The following is a 22597-nucleotide window of genomic DNA, read 5'->3' as shown; positions in this document are numbered from 1 at the left end:
CTGCTTGCAGTGCTGCCACCTCCTGTTGGCAAGCCCGAGGTCAGATGCCAGAGGGGTTGTGGTGATGGTATCGTGGTGAAGACGGTGGCAGTTGTGATGATGCTGGTGGTGAAGTGGTTTTGACGATGGTGGTGATGTTTGAGGTGGCAGCGGAGGTGGGCGGTTGTGATGATAGCAATTGGTGAAGGTGCTGTTCGTGATGGTGGTGGTGATGATGATAAGGCAAGGATACAATGCCCTGCCGGTACAACACTCCACAACGCAGCGTAAGGGAAGGAGGTCCCCAGCCAGTAAGGCGTTGTACTTCGCACCCGTTTCGGCAGGAGCTGGGAATGCGTCCGAGGTGACACGTTGAAATAAATAAACGCCTATTTTATTTTAACAAAGCAGAGCAATTCTCCGCGCCATAAATCATCAGACGCTACTGCGCGTAAAGCGAAGGATAAATCAATCCCTTAAATAATAATCCAAACCCCAATGTTTGTCACATTTAACGGTAAACACGCACTTGGGAGCGAGGGCCCCACACGCGCACACCGGGGAACGCACGTGGGCATCCCCCACGTGCGTCTACCCACGTGGCGTCTACCCACGTGGGCTAGAGACCACACTCTCTCTCACAAGTCATCTCGACGCTTAAACAGACACCGCGTGGTGTTCGTGTTGCAAGGAGCCCCCCCCCCTTCCCCCCAGTCAGTGATGGGAATTCCACATTCCCGTGGCGAAAGCCAGTCCGCTCCAGAAGCCACCAACCACTGTTTGGCCTCCCAGAAAGCGGTGGGAGGTCAAACAGCCTCACCACACAGAGGAGGTGACGGTGATGAAGATGAAAAATAAATAGCTGCTGCTGATAAATGTATAATGATGATTATTGCACGGTCATGACAAGTGTATGCTGGAGATGGACAATGAGGCTATAAATAGCATTAACGTATTGCATGGTGTGGATATGTAGATGATGATGTTATTGATGTAATGATTGTATGACGATATTGTTTATGCGTTTCAAATATGAAGCGCAACAATTTGAGATTTAAATGCAAAGTAGATGACGGTGACCAACATCGGATGATGATAATTATTGGATAATTGTGTTCATGATGATGTTGATAATGATGACAATGGTGGAGATGAGTAGACCCTGGGCAGGAATTGAGTTCGGTACCTTCGTTAACGCGAGTTATGCCGCTCAACCAACGGCCATCCGTATAATACAAAGAGCACAAAACTCCCAACATCGAGCTGCTGCTGTACAATGTCACGAGAGATGTTTCACAACTATTTACGATTCACATCCTACGAGTGCACGTCCAAATATTAATCCGGACTCGAGTCTGGAATCTTGTACGCGTGTAAATACCCACGTATACATATACTTGTGTATGTGTATACATCACACACCGCCTTAAGATTACAACTTTCGGTCTAGGAAACATCGGGCAGCCAAGGAGTGCGTTTCCAGCCAGCGACAGGACAAGACGTTAGCTCCAACTCTCACGCGTTTTGTGCTGTATTTGTACCCTGCAGTCGGCACTCGTATTGAGGACGTGAGAGAGGAGGTCAAAGGTGGCCGGTTGACCTCAGAGGTCACAAGCACTGGAGCCGGCACCGCTGAGATACTGCGTTCTGAATCTGGGTTTCGGCCATCCGTGATGAAACAGAGCTCTCAAAAATATATATATTTCTCACTTTCATGCACCCCAAGGCAACCATATCACAACGAAGTGTCTGCCAAATACCAGGCCCTGAGCCAGCAGTGGAAATTCCAAATTCCTAAGGCAAGGACAAGTCTACCCATAGCACAACCAGCGTTGACCCCAGAGGGATGATATGCAGAGGTGACCTCCATCCAGGATTTGAACTCATTAAACTGCGAGTCAAGTGCTCCGGCCACCGTGGCGTGGTTCTACGGCAGCGGGTTTAGGGGCACCGACTCCTCTTTACCAAACATCGGGTGCATGCGGCATGTAAAGACTTCATTTAAATTGGGAGTTTATCAAACGCTGGGCTAAACCGGTTTCATTTACCAACGAGGGCCACCTCCCCCTGCATTTGCAGCGCGCAGCAAGGAGGGATGATGGTGGTGGGGGGGAACAGCAGCAGACAGCCCGCGGGTTCCGATGCCAATTGGCTCAGGGTGAGAGAGCGAACGGCACGCGAAGGAGTTTGCCGGCGGCGGCAGCGGCGTAGACGGCCGGACCGCCGACAAGTCAACAACCCCCGCCAACTGGGAAACGCCGCTGGTCGCCACTCCGAATTGGCGTGTTCGCTCGCAGCCGTGCGATAACAAGGCCGTCACGGGGCCATCCATTGAGCACGTACGCATGGAGGGGGGAGGGGGGGGGGTTAACCCAAATGAGTACGCTTACGTATGCGGGGGTCTACTGACAATGTACGTACGCATAGGAAACGGAGGGTGGGGGGGGGGGGGTGTGAAGCCTCGATAATAATTTGTCTACATTGGCCTTCAAATGAGTTAGATAGTCCGGCGGTGGACTATCTGTTTGCTTAAACACGTTATTATGATTAATCCTTTATCGCTTCTGCGTGGATTAAATATCGGCCGTTCTATAGGATTCGTGGGGGGGGGGAGTGCGTCAGGCGTACGTACGCAGGTGGGGGGAGGGGTCAAGTTTTGACAGATTTTTGCGTACCTACTCAATGGATGGCCCCTAAGTGGATGGAACAAACATCCATGTTGTATGACCAGGGGCGGGGGAAATCCGTTTCTCTTTACCGAGGAGTCAATCTGATTGCTTTTGTTTGTTAAAAAAAAAGAAACCTTTGGCGGGCAACAAGACACGCTTGGGACTGCGACACGCGTATCGCCTGTGCACTCACGACGACTTTGCAGGACGATGGGCGCGACTAAGCGCGACACAAGGTGCAAGGAACATTGTGATTCCAAATCAAAAAGTATCCGAAACTAGCGCAGTTCGGATGGTCGCAGCGACGGACGGATATATTTATTTATTTACGTGTTAAGCCACACACGGCTGTGGGCCGTGTGAAATGAAGTGGGCTGTAAATTCCCCCACCACCTCCTGGTACACAGGGGAACATTGATGGGGGTTGGGACTGCCTGATTGGCTACAACCAAATGGCCTTAAGTTTTAGCCGGGCTAAAACTTAGCTCGGCACCCGGCACACCACGTCAAGTAGCCATCCCTCCCGCTGCGCCGCTGTGGCCGTTAAGTCACGTGCCAGCTCTACTCACGTCTTCCGGCGAGGCTGGAAAGATATTCAGCGATAAATGAATCCCCACCGGCCACGACTGTGTTCTCTTTCTTAAGGCCCACTGAGCTCTACAGCTCTTTTCTCAGCAAGCGACCTGGCCACAAATGACAGCGCAACTAAGTCGCCTATTGTCACGTGAAAATGGTATAGCGGCAAAGTACTCTGAACGCGTGATGATGATTCTAAATGTGGAGTGAAAAACCGGATGACCCGGTGAAAAAATCCACGCGACCACGGGGAGAGAGACACCACAAACTCCAAATATACAGCAGGCAGTCAGGGTCGGTATCGAACCCATGGTTTCCTGCATACGAGGCGAGGGAGTTAATATCTCGCCTTATATTCAGGCCGGATAATGCTTACAGGCGCACACACACGTGAGAGACGATAATGATGATGATGACAATTTTGTGGAATCGGTTACTGGAATCGTTTCACATGGGGGGGGGGGGGGGGAGAGGTGGGGGGGAATTCACATCGCAAATGAATCGCGAATGATTATGAAATTAGTTTAACATGTAGCAGGCTTTCGCGACCAATATCATCCATAAGAGTTTTTTTTGGGTCACATCACGTAAATATAAATGTGTCGTTACACCCGGCACCACCCGACAGCTTAATAAGTAAGGTTTGTCACGGAAGTCGATTTACTCTCCAACAAACCGGCGTGCTGGACTCGTAACCAACTGCCATGTTTTGTTCACGTGACTAAACCTTACTCGTTAGCTGTGTCGGGTGGTGGCGGGTTTAACGACACATTTATATTTACGCGATCTAACCCCCCCCCCCCCCGACCTCGTGAAGTCTGAGCAATGGCGTGAGAGTCACGTGGACCGTTCAATTTGCGAACAATTCTTGGTTATCGATAAAACAACACAACAGGGTTAAGAACACTTTGACGACGCATACATAACTTAATGACGGGGTGTTCACGCAGCAGCAGCAGCAAGTGAATGATAATAATGTCGAGGGACAAACCTGGGACGATTCATGGAATCTACACAAAACCGAACGGAATCGTTCAATCGACCCCTTTTTTTAGAATTCAGTAAAAGTGATTGGGGGGGGGGGGGGGGCTCGGCCCATTCACAAGCGCACTCGACGGGGAAGGGGGGGTAGTGGAGTTGGGGGATAGAAACGACTCCAGGAATCGATGACGGCGGCGGCATCCGAGCACACACACAAACAGACACACAGACACACACACAACCACACACATAGACACACACACAAACAGACACACACACAGACACACACAACCACATACACACTCAGACACACACACTCAGACACACAAACAGACACACACACAGACACACACAACCACACACACACACTCAGACACACAAACAGACACACACAGACACACACAGACACACACAACCACACACACTCAGACACACACATAGACACACACAGACATACACACAGACACTCAGACACACGCTGGCAGGAGGTCTCCTCGTGGTGCCGGACGGCAACGCTGTGGTGGGCAGTGCCATGGGGGGAGGGCCAATTTAGAATTGGCCTTTCCCTTCATGGCGTTGGTACCCACCACAGTGGCCAAATGGGGGCTCTGGATGGGTGCGAGGGGCTGGTAACCCCTCCACCTTCAATGAACTACCACTAAACTACGATGTAAAAAACAGAGACACACACACAGACATCGGCACCCCCACCCCCTGCCAATCTGTCACGTCATCGGTCGCGTGGTTTTTTCCAAGCGCCAATCCGCACACGCAGTGCCAGCCCCTGTACCCCTTTTGCGTTTAAAACACGAATTTAAAAGGTGGAACTTAACGCTGCACGCACCCGATGATGGGTAAAGCGGGGTTGACGCAGTGCCGGATTAAGCTAGTGCGGGGCCTGTAGCATATGTTATAAAGGGGCCCTAAATAAATAAATCACATATTAAAACACATAAATATTGATCGTGCATAATAAATAATTGTATGTTTTCATTTGCTACACAGCCAGATAATACCACAAATCGCTAACCTTAAACACCCAGTCGTTCATAAAAGTTGAAGGCGGTATAGTACTATAGTAATAGAGCAAGGGCAGAATCACTGAACCGGAATTGATAGCTTGAAAGTACTTACTTGTGTAGCTGCATATGTAGTAGCTACTACATATGTAGTAGCTGCTACATATGTAGCTACACAAGCAGCTGCAATTGCTACGGGCCCCGCACTTTCAAGAGCCCTGCACTAAAGTAGCTACTACATATGTAGTAGCTACTACTACATATGTAGCTACACAAGTAGTAGTAGCTACATATGTAGTAGTAGCTACTACTACATATGTAGCTACACAAGTAGTAGTAGCTACATAATTATGCTATGTGTAGCTACATATGTAGTAGTAGCTACATAATGATATAGCTACTAGTACTTGTGTAGCTACATATGTAGTAGTAGCTACTACTACTATGTAGCTACTTGTGCTACTGGGATAATCCGGCACTGGGTTGATGTAAATTAAGCATGTGACGTATGATGGGGGGGGTACAATTTAGCACGCGTCAATGTGCGATGGGGGGCCCTGCGTTGCACAACGACTGTACAACAGGAAATTGGTCTCATGTTTTGTTGATGAACACGCACACACACGCACGCACGCGCACACACGCACACACGACCGCTTGTCTCCCCAAGTGGTCGATGTTTACACTCCGCAGCAGGTACTCAAATGAGTACCTGCTGCGGAGTGTAAAGGCCCAGAACCGATTCAGACAGTCGTCACTGGTGTTGGCCGTGAGCGCATGTCGAACTCAGGTCGTCGGGTCCGTAGGGCAGCGCGCTGATCGTTACACACGTAGACAAAGACACGTAGACACACACACGTAGACACACACACACACGCATACGCTCCGTCTCAATACGAATCCCAGAGCTCTCTACGACACGTGCGACGCATGTGGCAATCATCGGGCTCGTGCAGCGTGTCAACTACTCCATTTGTATTACAACGAAGAGGGCGGAGCAAAAAAGCGTGGAAAGGCGGCGCCGCGATGTGCGACTCCAGTTTGGGGGAAACCCGGTTTTCTTCGTCCTTCACAGTCCGCCATCTGAACTCTCAACCCTGTTCCACCTTGCCCTCCCATCCGTCGCTCCGGGGGGGGGGGGGGGCAGGAGGGAGGAAGTGCAAAGCCGCTTCGTCGCTTCGGGGTGGGCGCTGGCGGTGGGCGCAGCTGTCGGTGGGAGGCGGAGGAGGATTTGGGACGAATGGCGTCCCATCCACTCTGGGGTTCCCTTGGGGAGGTGTGGGCGTCTCGCGACCCCGGTGAAGACCAGAATAGGTCAGGAGATCAGAGGTTGGGGGCCGCGGTGGGGGGTGGGGGTAGGAGGAGCGCGGTAGCGGTCGGCGGAGTGGTGTAAAAGGGGCGGCACGTGGGAAGGTGGGGGGCGATCGCTATTGGGGGATGACGTCCTTGAGCGGAGCGAGAGCAGCGTGGATTCGCACCTGCAGGCGATTCTCAAAGTCGTACTCCGTGAAGCCGTCCTGCATGGGAGCGGAGGAGACAGCGGTTGGGAGATACACGGCAAGGGAGATGTAGCGTGGTTGCACAGAGATACATGGCGAGGGAGGTGTAGCGATGATGGTCACAATTGGACGATGATGATACAAGCATGTATGTTGAACTTCTTTCACACCGTACGTAGCCAACTGTGCTGATCGGAGGTGCGGGGGAAGGACAACAAACTAAACACAAAAAACTGTGCTAAAGAAATGAGTTCTCAATCTAGATTTCAAAATGCATAGCTCCAGTGGCTTTCTAATATTGGTAGGAAGAGCGTTCCAGACGGCCGCAGAAGTGAATCTCAAAGTGCGTGACACAGTGACCATGTTTGTTCGATGGTTAGCTAAAAGCCGCTGCAAGGACTGAACCATGATGAGAATATCGATTGGACAGTCATCATAATAATGAATGGACAATGATGACGGAACAACAATCACGATACTATTTATCGGACGACGACGATGGTGTTGATGAGGACTGGCGATAATGATCGGACGACGACAATGGTGACGGTGATCCTGATGAAGGCTGCTGCCGCTAGCCCAAAGCTGGCAGTGCACATACCTTGGCTTGAAGGAGCAATGCCTTGCCTCTCCCCGTGGTCTAAAACGAGAGGAGAGAGGGAGGGTGCGGGAGTTACAACACAAATCGCATTCTAATGGCCGCCAGATAAAACTGTCGCCCTCGCGCAGGACACGGCCTCGATCATCGTGTTGGGATCGTAACTCGTTTTTTTTTTTTTACACAAAGGCATTCACACAATAGGATGATGCAATTTGGAATTCATTTATCCGTTTAAAATCAACGGTTCCCGTCCTGCGGTCTACACAAAGCCATGCGGAATCGGTCCTTGGAACTGCTGCAGAGGCTAAGATTCTATTCACTAAACACCATCATACTTTTTACCACCAATTGCACAACCCCCCCCCCTTTTCCTGATGACGACCGCTTGTGTTGCGATCGAAACGTCGTGCTTTTTTGTTTTTATTTTTTATGCTTATTTTAATTTTACTTTTATTACTGAAAGAACCAAGAATAAGTCTACATTATAGACTGCCAGTACACTCACTCATGTTAAGAACTATTGCTACAGTCTACATCATAGACTGCCAATACGCTCACCAGCTTAAAAACCAGGCTACAGTCTACACTATAGACTGCCAGTACACTCACTCCGATTAAGAACCAGGCTACAGTCTACATTAATGTTTTTTATTATATTTTTTATTTTCATTCTTTAATTTTTATTCACTTTTTTATATTATTTATCTTTCTACATGACTTTACCGAATGAACCAGAGAATATGCACAACTATATCGGTCGCCAGGTGATGTCAGTCATGATGGGCCAGGTGATGTCACGATGCACCAGGTGATGTCATGATGCGACTGGTGATGTCAGTCATGATGTTCCAGGTGATGTCATGATGTGCCAGGTAATGTCATGATACGCCAGGTGATGTCAGTCATCATGCGCCAGGTGATGTCATCATGCTCCAGGTGATGCCACGATGCACCAGGTCATGTCATGATCCGACTGGTGATGTCAGTGAGCACCTATTAAGGCCGGTGCGGCACACGAGGAGAAGTTGGGACCACAGCCACGCATACACGCACACCTGGCCACCAATGGTGAGTTTTATTTTTGACAGAATCTACACACGTAGCTTGGGCCGTGTTGTCGGAGGTGCTCAACACATGCGTGAAACCACGCACACGTAAAGATAAACTGAAGCGACGGTGAGGAGTGCTTTAGAGATGTCACGCATCGGGGTTGGTGAGCGGTGGTGGCGAGGAGGGAGAGTGTCTGGTGAGAGGTGGGGAGGAGAGGAGTTGGTGAGTGGTGGTGAGGAGGGAGGAGAGCGGCTAGCTAGCGACATTAACAGACACTTCGTAACGGCATACTGTAGTTGACAAAGAGGACACGTGCGGTTTGATTTGGGGCTGTGTGTTGGAATGGGCTGCTCCGATTGGGCTGGAGCACCGTCTGTGTGTGTGGGGGTGGGGGTGGAGGCGGGGGGGTTGGCCTGGGCTCACCTCGGGCACCTCGATGAGCAGGCAGCCCAGCTCGTAGCAGGCGAACGGCTGCACGTAGGCGTTGTGCTGGCGGCTCGAACCGTCTAGGAACGCCTGCTTGAAGAGCTGCAGGGGCGGCGGCGGTACGGGGCAGAGGGGGCGGTGGCGTTAGTGGAGGCGGTGTTAGTAGAGGCGGTGGCGAAGGCGGTGGTGATGGAGACAGTGGTGATAAATGTGGCATTGATGGCAGTAATGATCGTGGTGGTTGTGATTATGATGATGCTGGTAGTGGTGGTGGTGATGGAGGTGGTGGTGAAGGCGGTGGTGGTGGTGGTGATGATGATGGAGGTGGTGGGGTTGGTAATGGTAGTGATAATCGTGGGCCTGGTGGTGGCAGTCGGGCAGAGGCAACGATGGAGATGGATGAGGCAGTGATCGCAATGCCAGCGTACTCCGCACGGCGCCACGTCCACTCAGGCTGCAAACGGGCAATGGAACAGTCCAATCTCAACCTCCCCCCTCGTTTCCCTTACCTGGATGGACTCTTCCCGGTTGCCCAGTGTCTTGTTGATGGTGCCCATGAGGAGACACTTGATGCCGGCTGACGACAGGTCGTCCACGCTTTCACACACTGCACACGCACGCACGCCTTGCTCTCTAAGCTAAACACAACGATAGCACGTGCCCATGCGGCAAGGCAATGCCACACATTTGACCACAATACGCAGTAATCATATTTTACGATCTCTCTTCTCTCCTTTGCTCTGCTGAAACGAAACACAACGATATTTTCGAACACAATGACACTCGACCACATCGTAATCATCTTCAACATCGGCGTTCTCGATACACTGCCCTGTAAGGACTCTCAAACTATCGCGGTCCTTGCTTTTGCAGCGATAGTTCGGGTTAACCAATAAAAACCACAACTTCAGCGCTCTACTCACCCACAACCACACTCACGCCCCTCACTCACCCACAACCACACACTCACCTCTCTACTCACCCACAACCACACTCTCACCTCTCTACTCACAACCGCACAACGTACCCCACAGCCACAACCACACTCACACCGCACCCCTGACCGGTGACCCCCCCTCCCCTCTCCTCTCCCGTGACACGCACGCACGCACGCACGCACGCACCGGTCAGCATGCGCTGCAGGTGCGTGGGCGAGCAGTTGAGCAGGGCCCTCCACAGGTAGAGCACCTCCACTGCCGCCAGGACGCACAGCTGCTGCGTCGGCTGCGTCTTCTTGAAGCGGTCGGCCTGGGGGTGCGGATTGGGTGGGGGGGTGGGGGGGGTGGGGTGGGGGGAGGAGGTGGGGGGGTGGGGGGGTGGGGTGGGGGGAGGAGGTGGTGGGGGGGGGGCGCGTAGAACTCCGGTTGGGCACAGCGACGCCGGTCTCGCCGCCGCCCTCCGCTCGCCCCACGCGGCCGTCCCTTCGGTGAGCACCGGCGGCCTCAAACCACTCGTCAGCTCCATCGCGGCTCGCCGCTCGCACGACACCACGGCCGCTTCGCGCCGTCTCGGTCGCCGCCGCTGTCGGCGCGCCTCGCTGACGCTCGCGGGCGGTGGAGCGCCGCCGCCGCCGCCGCCGCCGCAACGGAGCGCCACGGTCCCCGACGGCGGCTCAGCGGACGTGACGGCGACCGGCCGCTGGCTGGCCGGCGGCGGCGATGCCGCTGCACGTGGGCTGCAATCCGCAGTGGCAGGTGTGTTATCTACCTCGCCTGGTACGCAGGAGGTCGTGGGTTCGATTCCAAAGCGGACCGCTGCACGTGTGTTGAACTTCTTTCACATGGTATGTAGCCAACCGTGGTAATTGGAGGTGCGGGGGGAAGGACACATTTGGAGTTTGCGTGTCTCTCTCCCCGTGATCGCGTGGATTTTTTTCCCTCCACCTTTAGAATCAACGACGTGCGTTTGGAGTATTTGGCTGCTAAAGATTTCCACGTGACAAGCCACTTCGTTCGTGGCCAGGTCGCTTCTGAAAAGAGAGCGAGATGGCTCAGTGGGCCTTACCTCGAAAAATACAAATGGTTTGGTTTTTAGTTTAATTCAGCGCTGTGGAGGCAACAGCGAGGGTTGGTGGATGGCCGCACACAAATGTCGTGAAACCTTCTTTTTAAGGCCGCAGTGTTATTTGATGTTTGTGTAAAAAAATTTTGCCATTTGTGTTTGTGCACCACTACCATAGCAGCAGCGGCAGCTGAGTCACCATATAATTGAATGCCCAATCTTCGCTCGCAATTATGCTCGTGATCATCGAGAGAGCGTAATAATTGATTTAAAATCTACGAATTCAATGGCCAAGTTAAACGTTTGTTTTCCTTAACCAGACGAGAAATCGAGAGACCTGGAGCCGACCGGTCAGCCAGTAGGAGGGAGGGTGATTTGTCATGGAAAATCCCGAACGAGTAACTTGCGGGTAGTTCTATCGAACACGGAATATGGACACGTGAGAACCTGGCACGGTGAGACGTGGCACGGTGAGACGTGGCACGGTGAGACGTGGCACGGTGAAACGTGGCACAGCGAGACGTGGCACGGCGAGACGTGGTACGGTGAGACGTGGTACGGTGAGACATGGCACGGGGAGACGTGGTACGGTGAGACGTGGTACGGTGAGACATGGCACGGGGAGACGTGGTACGGTGAGACATGGTACGGTGAGACGTGGCATGGGGAGACGTGGTACGGTGAGACGTGGCAAGGTGAGACGTGGTACGGTGAGACGTGGCACGGTGAGACGTGGCAAGGTGAGACGTGGCAAGGTGAGACGTGGCACGGTGAGACGTGGCACGGTGAGACGTGGCACGGTGAGACGTGGTACGGCGAGACGTGGTACGGTGAGACGTGGTACGGGGAGACGTGGCACGGTGAGACGTGGCACGGTGAGACGTGGCACGGTGAGACGTGGCACGGTGAGACGTGGCACGGTGAGACGTGGCACGGTGAGACGTGGCACGGTGAGACGTGGCACGGTGAGACGTGGCAAGGTGAGACATGGCACGGGGAGACGTGGTACGGGGAGGCGTCACCAACGTATGGTTACCGTCGGCAGGGTGGGGGTTTGGGCCCGCGCGGCACACGAGGGGGTGGGTGGGTAGCGTCGCGCCCGGCCGCCTTTGTCTCCCCAGTGGCGATGTTTACCTTGCGTACGGCGAACTGCTCGATCTGATTGTTCTTGCGCTTGAACAGCTTCTGCACCTCCTTGAAGACGAGCTGCGCATCCTCCAGAGCCCCCGTGCCTCCCCGGCACACTGCGCACATGGTCCACGAGCACCGCACGATGCGCGTCAGCACGTGCCGTCAACAACATCAGCACGTGCCGTCACCAACGTCAGCATCGCCTCCCGGCGTTTCCCCCCCTCCATGCGCGTTTTAACAAATTTCAGCTGTGCGGTCTCAAATTCTGCAGCCTACACCCACCCCCATGAAGGATTTATCGTTGTTGTAACTTGCTAACCCGCCCCGGCTGGTTAGCTCCCGCACCTCCGATTAACACGGTTGGGCAAGTACGGTGCAAAATAAATTCTACGTACATACATACTGGCTATCTGTGAAAAAGAGCTTCTGAGCTCATCGGATTCCTCCAGGATAAAGAAGGATTCCGATTCGTTCCTCATCCCTTACTGTGACCGTAACCTTGATTCTGGCCCTCGGCTGGTGGAGAAGTGAGTAGCATTGCCGTAAGAGTATTCTCTCACCCCGGGGGTTGAGATAATATATACAAGATTCTGACCCTGGGGTCCGAATTCTAGAGGGTCAAAATACTCGCTCACGCTGGGCATGCCACCCACTAGCGTGCGTGCCGTTCGGGTCACGATAGGCGCCCGCTTTTTCGTGTTTGGTTCGTTGTCCTCCCCCCCCACCGCACCTCCGAAATAGGAACGGTTGGCTACGTACGGTGCGAAAGAAGTTCATTATTACACACGCACATACGTACCAACAATTTTCCTCCCCAGCGCCGGACGGTTTTTGTAAGGCTGTACTGGTAGGCTGGGGGAGGGGGGGTGGGGGGTGGGGGGTCGGGTCACCGTCTCGGCACAGCGCCTCACCTGCTGTCAGGTAGGCGTAGTAGCACTGGGACCAGCGAGACTCCGTCTTGAGCCGAGCAAAGCAGTCGGCCGCATCGCCAAAATCCAGCTGCAGCATGCTGCACCACCCTGCCGGCACACACCGCGACCAGCAGCACACCAAGGTCCCTCGCCGCTCCCCCGCCACCGCGTAGCCCACAGAGACAGCTGGGCGCAAGTGCCCAGGGGGCGGCGTGACCGGAGCTACGCACGCGGCGGCCCTCGTCTCCCCGGGGGCTGATGTTTACCGCGTGACGCCAGAGGGGTAGGGCGCTCGTTTGAGGCCGAGCCGACGGCCAGAACCGCTCGAGAATGTCGCTTGCCGCCGGCGATAGCCGCGGCCGACGGACGGAACCCGCCACGAAGGCAACGCGCGTCTCCTCGCGATTCCCGCCGCTCAAGTATCGTCGTCGTCCGTGGCCGGTCCGCTGACGGGACGAGGGGCCCCCTCGATCCGTCGCCGTCTCTCGCGGTCTCGCGATGCCATCGAGCGTCGAGCTCGATGCGAACGGGGGCCGATGTCACCGCTCCTCTCGGGCGCCCACCCCCGTTTTGTGAGTCGCCGCCACCGGCCGTGAATGCCTTCCAGTTTGCGCCGTCTAGCGCAGGGCTTCCTCTCGGTCGGGCCTGCCTGGGTCGGCGACCCGGGAAAGACGGTTTCCGCGCCCGGCACGCCACGTCCAGCATACCTCTTCGCGAAGGCCGTGGCCTACGCGAGGGGGGCCCCGCCTGCCGCGGTTCTATCCGGCGACCCGCCAAAGCGTTCGGCGAGAAAATTAACCGCTGCCCGAGCGTGAGAATCCGATCGTCTGCGGCGCCTTCCCGTGACTCCTCTGTGGCTCGGCAGCAAGCGGTGCGAGCGACGCGGTGGTGGTGGGAGGGGGGGGGGGGGGCCAGCTCACCGATCTCGTAGAGGCACACGTGCTGCAGCTCCCTCTGCTCGCTGGCGCACTCCAGCGCCAGCCGGAAGGACGTCAAGGCACTGTTGATTTCGCACTGCACGGCACGCAGCCAAGACAAAGAAGCCCCGCATAGCCTTAACAGACCGTTGGGGGCAAGTGCTGTTAAAGAGCACCTATGAAGGCCGGCACGGCACACGAGGCGGTGGGTGGGTAGCGCCGCGCCGGTGCCGCCTTCGTCTCCCCAGTGGCGATGTTTACACATCGCCAGCAGGTACTCATTTGAAGCCGAGTCGACCTAGGGGAGGTCCAGGACCGGTTCAGATTATAATCGTCACCGGTGTTGGCCTTGAGCAGCAATCGAACTTGGGCCGCTGGGTCCGTAGCGCAGCGCGCCAACTGCCGCACTCCCGCTGGCAGGGGACGTGGAGCAGGGCATACACACAGGCGGGCACACACACGCACACAGCGGACAGACACGTACACACACGCACGACGCGGTGGCGCGGACAGCTGAGGTGACCTGGGAGAGGGCCAGGACCGCGGGGTGGTGGGTGGTAGGAAGGGGAGGTGAATCGTGCTGGAGGTGGGGGAGGTGGTGGGGTAGTGGGGGGTGGCGGTCCACCCACCCGCAGTCGCTGCACGCGGCCCTTGAAGAAGAGGAAGAGGGAGGAGTTTGGGTAGAGCGCCTCCTTCTGCCGCAGGATCTCCTCGGCCTCCCACAGCCCCGCCTGGATGTCGTCCCCGTCCAGCGCGAAGAACGGGCGCACCACCGTGTGGTACCACAGCAGCGCCAGCCTGCACGGCGGCGGCGCGCCGGCAGCGGCAAGAATCGACACCGATACCGGCATTAGCCGCCGGCATGGGCGTTGACACCGGCATTCGCACCGACACCGGCATTGGCACACACGTATGTATACAAAGGCGAAGAATCCAAGACGAGGGGACGATTCATATCGTGACAATTCATCGAACCACCGAGGTGGTGGGGGCCGAATGGTGGTGAATTACTACATCAGGCTCAAAACACCATCATCACCACCACCATCATTGCACTACCACCGCCGCCATCACCACCACCACCATCACCAGCAAACCTCCGCTGCCATCGCCATATTCACACCAACACCGTCATTGCACCACTGCCACCACCACAGCATCACCACCACCACCACCATCGCACCACCATCCCCCTGCCCCCCCGCGGCGCGACGGGCAAACTCACGTGGCGAGCGGCGCCTTCATGTCTCGGCTTTGGCTTGCGTAGGCGAGCGACCTGAGGCCCTGCTGCCGGTCCCCGGGGAAGCCCAGGAGGTTGACGATCTTGAGCAGGTTGGGCGGCACCATGGAGATGCAGAGGTGGAAGAGGCCGTAGCCGAAGCTCACGGCGCCCATCAGGCGCTGCAGGGTGGCGTGCGACGCCGTGCCCAGCTCCGCCTCCAGCCTGCCACTGTCGCTGCCGTGCACACCAAAGACAAAGATCCCCCGTGTAGCCTTTAACGGACCGTAGGAGCAAGTGCTGTTAGCGAGTAACACCTATGAAGGCCGGCGCGGCACATGAGGGGGTGGGGTGGGGTGGCCAGCACCACGCCCGGCCACCTTTGTCTCCTCAGTGGCGATGTTTACACACCGCCACCATTTGAGGCTAAGTCGGCCTAGGGGAGGACCGGGACCAGTTCCAATAATCGTCACCGGTGTTGGCCGTATAACCGGGAATCGAACTCAGGGCGCCAGGCTTCGTAGCGCAGCGTAGCGCTAACCGCTACTGGAGTACTTTTCTTTGCGGGCAATGGTGCATGCCTCGAACTTGGCTCTGTTCTCTCATTTCTTTCCTCCTCGTTTTTGTCTCTTGGTGGCGAGATGTTAACTAGCTCGTCTCTTGGTGGCGAGATGTTAACTAGCTCGCCTGATACGCAGGAGGGTCGTGGGTTCGACACCGACCCTGACGCCTGCTGCTGTATATTTGCGGTGTCTCTCTCAACATTTAGAATCGACGTGCGTTGAGAGTATTTTTGGCTGCTATAAATGTCCAAGTGATAAGCCACTTGGTTGAGCTATCATCTGTAGCCAGGTCGCTTCTGAAAAAGAGGTACATAAGCTCGGTGGGCCTTTCCTGGTAAAAGAAAAAAATAAAATCTTTATTTGGTGCTGACAAATCGGCAGGAATGTGTGTACTTATGCAATATGGACGTCTATACTTTATATTTACTTATAATGACTTGCTTACCTTATCTCTATTTTGCACTCCTATAGTTTTTTTGTACTGTTTGATGTCGCGACATGCTGACCCACCCCCTAGCTGGACATCTGTGAAAAAGAGCTTCATAGGTCATCGGTTTCCTCGAGACTAAATAAAGTTTTCTGATTCCGATTCAGCTTTTCTTCTTACTCTGTTTGTCAATGTCTATTGCTTCTGACCCCCTAATAAGATCGTGTTCAATCTGTGTGCGTTACCAGCCGTGACACACGGGTCCAAACATGGCAGGCCTCGAAGGCCATAACTCGAAGTGGTGAGCCAGGGATGTGAAGGACTGTGGAGTGGATTTCGAGATGGCCCAGGACAGGAATGAGAGGGCGATCAGGACCCCCCCGCGTGATCGTGGATATCACCATGGAGAAGATGAAGATGATTATTATTACCGAGCCTCGGCCGCTCCGCGCTCCGATGCGGTTGATGTCCGGCGCAGGTTCGAGTTCCCGTCCGTGCCGGCGGTTGTGGTGGTGGTGCCGGCGGCGGTTGTGGTGCTGCTGCTGCTGGTGTCGGAGGCGGTAGTGTCGGTGAGCGCCAGCTGCTGCTGCTGCCGGCGGTGCGAGGCGGCGTGCAGCTCGCTCACCTCGCGGTAGCACCGGTCGTACACCTTCCACGCCTTGCGCAGGATCCAGCCGCCCTTGATGTACGCTGTGCGGGCATGGTGAGACGTGGCACGGTGAGAAGTGGCACGGTGATATGTGGCACAGTGAGACGTGGCGTGGTGAGATGAGGCACAGTGAGACGGGGTACGGGGAGATGTGGCACAGTGAGACGTGATACGGTGAGATGTGGCAGAGAAAGACATGGCACGGCGTGGTACGGTGAGACGTGGCACGGTGAGATGTGTCGCACGGTGAGATGTGTGGCACGGTGCGATGTGTCGTACGGCGAGACATGGCATGGCGTGGTACGGTGAGAAATGGCACGGTGAGATGTGACACAGTAATACGTGGTACGGTGAGGAACGGTGGCACGGTGAGATCTGGCATGGTGAGACGTGGCACGGCATGGTGGCACAACGTGGAACGGCACTGTGCAACACCTCCCACACCTCCGACTTGCATGGTTGACTCTGTCCGGTGCGAAAGAAGTTCAAGATATATACGTACGAATGGCACAATATGGCATTGGCAAGCTGTGTTCTTTCGGCACATAGCACGGAATAGATACATATATATAATAGATACATATATATAATAGATACATATATAAACATGTATATGTGTGCCTGTGTGCCTAAAGAAGGAAGATTTGCATTTGTTCCCAGATGCACGTGTGCCTTTTTTTTCTCTCTTCGGTTTGATCAAGTGCGTACTTTTATTCATGAAAGCCTTACTTTTATTCATGAAAGCCTTACTTTTATTCATGAAGGCCTTACTTATATTCATGAAGGCCTTACTTTTATTCATGAAGGTCTTACTTTTATTCATGAAGGCCTTACTTTTATTCATGAAGCCCTTACTTTTATTCATGAAGGCCTTACTTTTATTCACGAAGGCCTTACTTTTATTCATGAAGGCCTTACTTTTATTCATGAAGGCCTTACTTTGCGATACGCTTGGATGACCGCACCAGTTTCCACCAAATCGAAAGAATTGCCATTCGTGAATTGAACCCACGACCTCCTGCATACCAGGCGAGGTAGTTAACATCTCGCCACCGTGGCGCCCGTGTGTTTGTTGTCCTTCCCCCGCACCTCCCGATTAGCGCGGTCGGCCACGTACGGTGCAAAAGAGGTTCAACATCCATGCATGCATCCTACCACTCCTCGTTTCCCATCCGCCCCGTGTCTGTCTGTCCGAGCGGCAGTAAACACAACGCAGGGCTCTGCCCTGTCGGCCCGAGCCATCGCCGGCCCCGCCTGGCACCACCCGGACACGATCCCTGGCACATCCTTCCTCCTCTACCCGAGCGGTGGCCCCACGGGCGCCCATGTGTGGCCGACGATTAACGTATCGTTGCAATTAATTTAGACAACGGAACCCCGACAATGCTGGGGACGCTCGTAGGAAACGTGCAGGGACCCCCCCCTCCTGTGCCCTCCCCGCCCCACCCCTGCCCCACGCCAAAAACCCCACACAACCGAACCCCGACTCCAGTCGCTGGGGTGGTGATGAGAATTTTCCGAGGACAGGGGAGAAAGACAAAATGTGCACCGCCCTCCACCGCCTGCCCCCCCCCCCGCCGGCCTGCCCCCCCCCCCGCCGGCCCTGCTCCCCCTAATCCTCACACTCCATCGCATCACCATTGCCCCCCCCCCCCCCGCCAACATCGCACCCTTCCCATCCCCACCCCCGCTACCCACTTCCGGCCCTCTCTGTCTCCATGGCAACCCACATCGTGCATGTCAAGGGCTTCCTTATCTCAACCGTTATTTTATTCACCCATTTGTGTGTGCGCGTGTGTATTTGTGTATGCGTGCGCATTTGTGTGTGTGTGTTTTGCGTGGGATGCGGTAATGTATTGGTCAGCGCGCGGGTATTATGAACCCGGCAACCCAAGTTCGATTCCCGCTGACAGTGACCAATGTCTCAACCAGTCCCGGGCCTCCCCTAGGTCGACTCAGCCTTAAATGAGTATTTAGTCCAGTGCGTAAAAAGATCGACATTGGGGAGAAGAACGTGGTCGGACGTGGTGCTAGCCGCCCACAGACTCGTGTACAGTGTCGGCCTCCGTAGGTGCTCGTTAAAGGCTATACGGGGGGTCTTTGTCTTTGTGTGTGTAAGTGAATGACTGATGGCGGCAGTAAAAGGGGTATTGATTTTTTGGCAGTGTTATGTTTGTGCAGACGAGGGTCATAATTATCATCATCATCAGTAGGATCATTATCAGCAGCAGCAAAACCATTAGCAGGAGAATCATCATAATCACCGTAATCGTGATCGTTAAAATAACAAAAAGCGACAAAATCACCTTCATCACCCTTAGCAGTTGCAACACCATCAGCATCACTGGCCATTCTCATCACAAACACCATCATCGTCATCATTATCCGTAGCAAGTAGCAATATCATCATCAACATCATCACCACCATCATCATCGACAATTTAAATGTGACCGTTCTAGCTATTTTCATTGGCATTTTCTAAAAGAAAACATTCCACTCACAGCCGTGGACACTCCATCTGGGAGAGAAATTGTGGTCACGATGTTAAAGATAATAGCAGCAGCAGAGCCAAATGGAGAATTAGTTAAAAATAAATGGAACACATAGACTGAAAACATTACAGTGGGTTTTGTCCCAACCCCATTATTAACCCTTGCCGACAGGGCGATGGCATTTTGCCCAAGCAAAATTGTATTTGATCAGAGATCAATCTGGCTCACCACCATGCATTCAGAAGGAGATCAACTAAGTAACCACTTCGTGGAGAATCGACATTGGGCATCCCGATTGGAGAGACCGGGACCCACCAATGGGGACGTGGCACGTCCATCACTGGCTCAGCGGTCACCAAAAAATAAAAACGGATGGAGATAAACATTCTCGAACGATGCGGGCCAAATAATTCCAATTGTGAATGTTTTCCACTCGTGTTCCGAACCGCGTAATCAGCGTCACGCCATGACACGCGGGGGCCTCGCCCTGTGTCAGAGAATGTCGAGGGAAGTTGACGTTACGCGACTACTTCTGAGGTCACTCTAAATCGGCCTCCTCCTCCACACGAGCCATCACACATATGACCCCACTTCTGCCGTTATCCTGCCGAAAAAACGGTATCGTGTGGTGTCGTGACGTTATTAGTGAGAGCCCGAAGACGCATAAATAAATAAATAAATAGCGTGGCCGGATCCACAAAAATATGACATTTTCCTTACTCGTGAAAATTCCACGAATGCCCAACCGATCTATCCCCACTAACACCGCGTATTCGGAGAGCCGATCACTCGCAGATGAATGCTCACGACCGACCCGATGCCAAAAATAGACGATGACCTCACTGTCTGTCTTTCACTCCCTCCCCACAGCTCCTCCAGCGACCACGAGCCTTCACGGATATTCGTCTCGTTAGCTAGTGTCGTTGTGCACTTAGGGCGCCGGAAATAATCACAATGGGGTCACGACCCTACCCCCACCCCCCTCCCCATCTCCTGTCGCTCTTGCTTCATCTCCCTCCCGCCCACTGCCCCCCCTCTCCCTCACTCTCCTCCGCCAGCGCTAATTACGAAACGTGCCCGCTCAGTCACTGGTCGACTGGAGTAGGCCTAGAGGCAGGACCATTGCGGTATACTGGGTGTATGTATAGATGTTGAACTTTTGTTGCACCGTACGTAGCCAACCGTGCTAATCGGAGGTGCGGGGGAAGGAGCACAAACCAAACACAAAACGCAGATTTAAAGAAATTTGTTTTCAATCGAGCATAGCTCCAGTGGCTTCCTAATGTCAGAAGAGAGTGTTCCAGATGGTTGCTGAAGCGCATCCGAAAGTATATACTGGATGTGGTGAGCTGCATACGGACAAAACGTTTCCGGTTCACCGACCCAGACCAACCCGGCTGAAATAAAACCCTGGCCCAAGCGATATTCTCGGCAGCTCTGGGAAAGGATGCGGCGATGATTTTTACAAAACATAAATATACACGTTATAATCTGAGCGCAAGGGTTAGTAGCCTTTATCAGCGACGACAGGGAATTAAAGTTGAGAAGATGCACGGGGCCCGGCTGAATTCGACCCCAACTTTGCTGCGAGCAACAGCGGACTTTACATGGTCTTCCCAAGATTCATAAAGAAGGCACCCCACTACGACCCATCGTATCCACGATCAACTCCCGTACCTATAGACTAGCCCGTTTTCTGTCAGATACCTTGCTGCCTTTCACTGGCAAGACCACCTCAGCAGTACTTAACTCAGCCCAATTGGTCTCTATGGTCAAAGACGTTGTACTGTCCCCTGACGATATCCTTGTCAGCTTCGATGTGGTCTCTTTGTTCACCAAGGTCCCAGTACCTGATACCATTGAAATAATTGAAAATTTGGTCCAACATGGACTAGACCCCGACACACCTGCACACTGGTTAGGCACTGCCTCAACAATACCTACTTTACTTGGAATGGCTCCTTCTACAAACAAAATGAGGGTACCCCCATGGGTTCCCCCTTGTCACCAGTGATTGCCAATATTTTCTTGGAGAAATTTGAATCAGACGCCATCCAGACTTCCACCCTCAGACCTTCCCTGTGGAAGAGATATGTGGATGACACTTTCGTCATTTGGCCACATGGCCTCCCAGCTCTGAACCTTTTCCTACACCACATCAATTCCAGACATCCCGCCATCAAATTCACCATGGAAGTGGAGAAAGATGGCAAGCTACCATTCTTAGACGTTCTGTTTGAGAGGAGACCTGATGGCTCATTGGGGCATTCTGTCTACAGGAAACCCACCCACACAGATTCCTACTTGAAACCTGATTCCCACCACCCAGCCCAAAATAATTCTCTCATCAAAACTTTATACCATAGGGCTCATTGCATTTCGGACCAACACCACCTGACCAGTGAATTAAAACATGTACACCTGGCCCTCAAAAGGAATGGTTACTCTGACCGTACCATCCGCCAAGCTGTCTCTCCCTCCATACAGAAGCAACCACTTGATACTCCGGTCAAAACCATCACACTTCCATATATAGCAGGCGTTACTAAAAAGATTTCCAAAATTCTAAACAAACACAAGATCCAGGTCCGGTTCAATACAGTACACAAAATTCGTGATCTGATCCCATCCGTGAAGGATGTCATTCCTGATTTACAGTACCCCGGGGTTTACAAATTGAGTTGTACCTGCGGTTATTGCTACATCGGTGAGACAAAGCGACATGTCTCTGACCGAATTCGCGAGCACAAATCAGATTTGAAACACGGCAAAACGAATTCTTCTGCCGTAGCTGATCACTGTTACAACGCTGTGGGGGATCACGATATAATTTTTTCCGATACCAAGGTTCTTTGCAAACCCACGGGCTTTTATCAGAGATTTGTTCATGAAGCAATTCAGATCTACAAACATTGGAAAGATGTTCTAAATCGAACTAAACATTAAACTAATTTCAATGGTACAGTATATTTTCCGAGTAGTGGTACCCCAAACTTTCGCAGCTCTTATAAATTCCCATTTTCACACCATCAATAGGTAAAATCCCCCTCCCCCCTTTCCCCCTCCCCCCCTCGCCAAACTGCAAGTCCACCGGCACGTACACCACCTCTTTGCTCGCACACAGGTCCGATGTCTGAGCGTGGTTGTGTTTCGCTAAATTCTCCTGTTTGATGAGCACTAGGTGCCTCGGTGAATGTATACACTCTGACTTTAACATAGCTATTTCTGTGACCAGTTACTAGCTAATCACTAAGCTATTTAAATGCTAAATTCTATGCTAATTCCTTTGTCAAGGGGCACCTCTGCGGATGTGTATGCTTTAACTTAGCTATTTCAATGAGCCATTTCAATGCTAAATTATATGCTAATTCCTTTGTCAAAGCCCGTGGTCTTCTTCTTCTTCTCACACAGCTTAAATGTCGTGATCTAAGCGTGGCTTCTTCCACTCCAGCGCTGTCCTCCAGACAGGCTCGTCCCTTCACCTGA

The 22597-nt window shown here is 53.4% G+C and overlaps 1 protein-coding gene across 6 annotated transcripts in view; it reads right to left on the bottom strand.

The window, feature by feature from the left end:
• Window positions 1–351: 351 nt before the first annotated feature.
• The window catches only part of TTC39C (tetratricopeptide repeat domain 39C), a 65934-nt gene continuing 43688 nt past the window's right edge, over window positions 352–22597 (bottom strand). For all 6 annotated transcript variants that reach the window (XM_076073648.1, XM_076073646.1, XM_076073658.1 and 3 more), the window contains 11 exons: window positions 16401–16659; window positions 14986–15216; window positions 14390–14558; window positions 13764–13857; window positions 12844–12951; window positions 11936–12045; window positions 9925–10048; window positions 9310–9407; window positions 8798–8902; window positions 7325–7363; window positions 352–6741 (listed from right to left, as the gene is read on the bottom strand). In XM_076073648.1, coding sequence (XP_075929763.1) covers window positions 6652–6741; window positions 7325–7363; window positions 8798–8902; window positions 9310–9407; window positions 9925–10048; window positions 11936–12045; window positions 12844–12951; window positions 13764–13857; window positions 14390–14558; window positions 14986–15216; window positions 16401–16659 — 1427 coding nt within the window. In that variant the 3' untranslated portion in view covers window positions 352–6651. The remainder of the gene's footprint in view (window positions 6742–7324; window positions 7364–8797; window positions 8903–9309; window positions 9408–9924; window positions 10049–11935; window positions 12046–12843; window positions 12952–13763; window positions 13858–14389; window positions 14559–14985; window positions 15217–16400; window positions 16660–22597) is intronic.

This window comes from Petromyzon marinus, chromosome 3 (assembly GCF_048934315.1).
Source record: "Petromyzon marinus isolate PM22_M1 ecotype Great Lakes invasive population chromosome 3, UKy_Petmar_22M1.pri1.0, whole genome shotgun sequence".
NCBI classification, from domain to species: Eukaryota; Metazoa; Chordata; class Hyperoartia; order Petromyzontiformes; family Petromyzontidae; genus Petromyzon; species Petromyzon marinus.
This window is presented reverse-complemented; position numbering and strand designations above follow the sequence as displayed.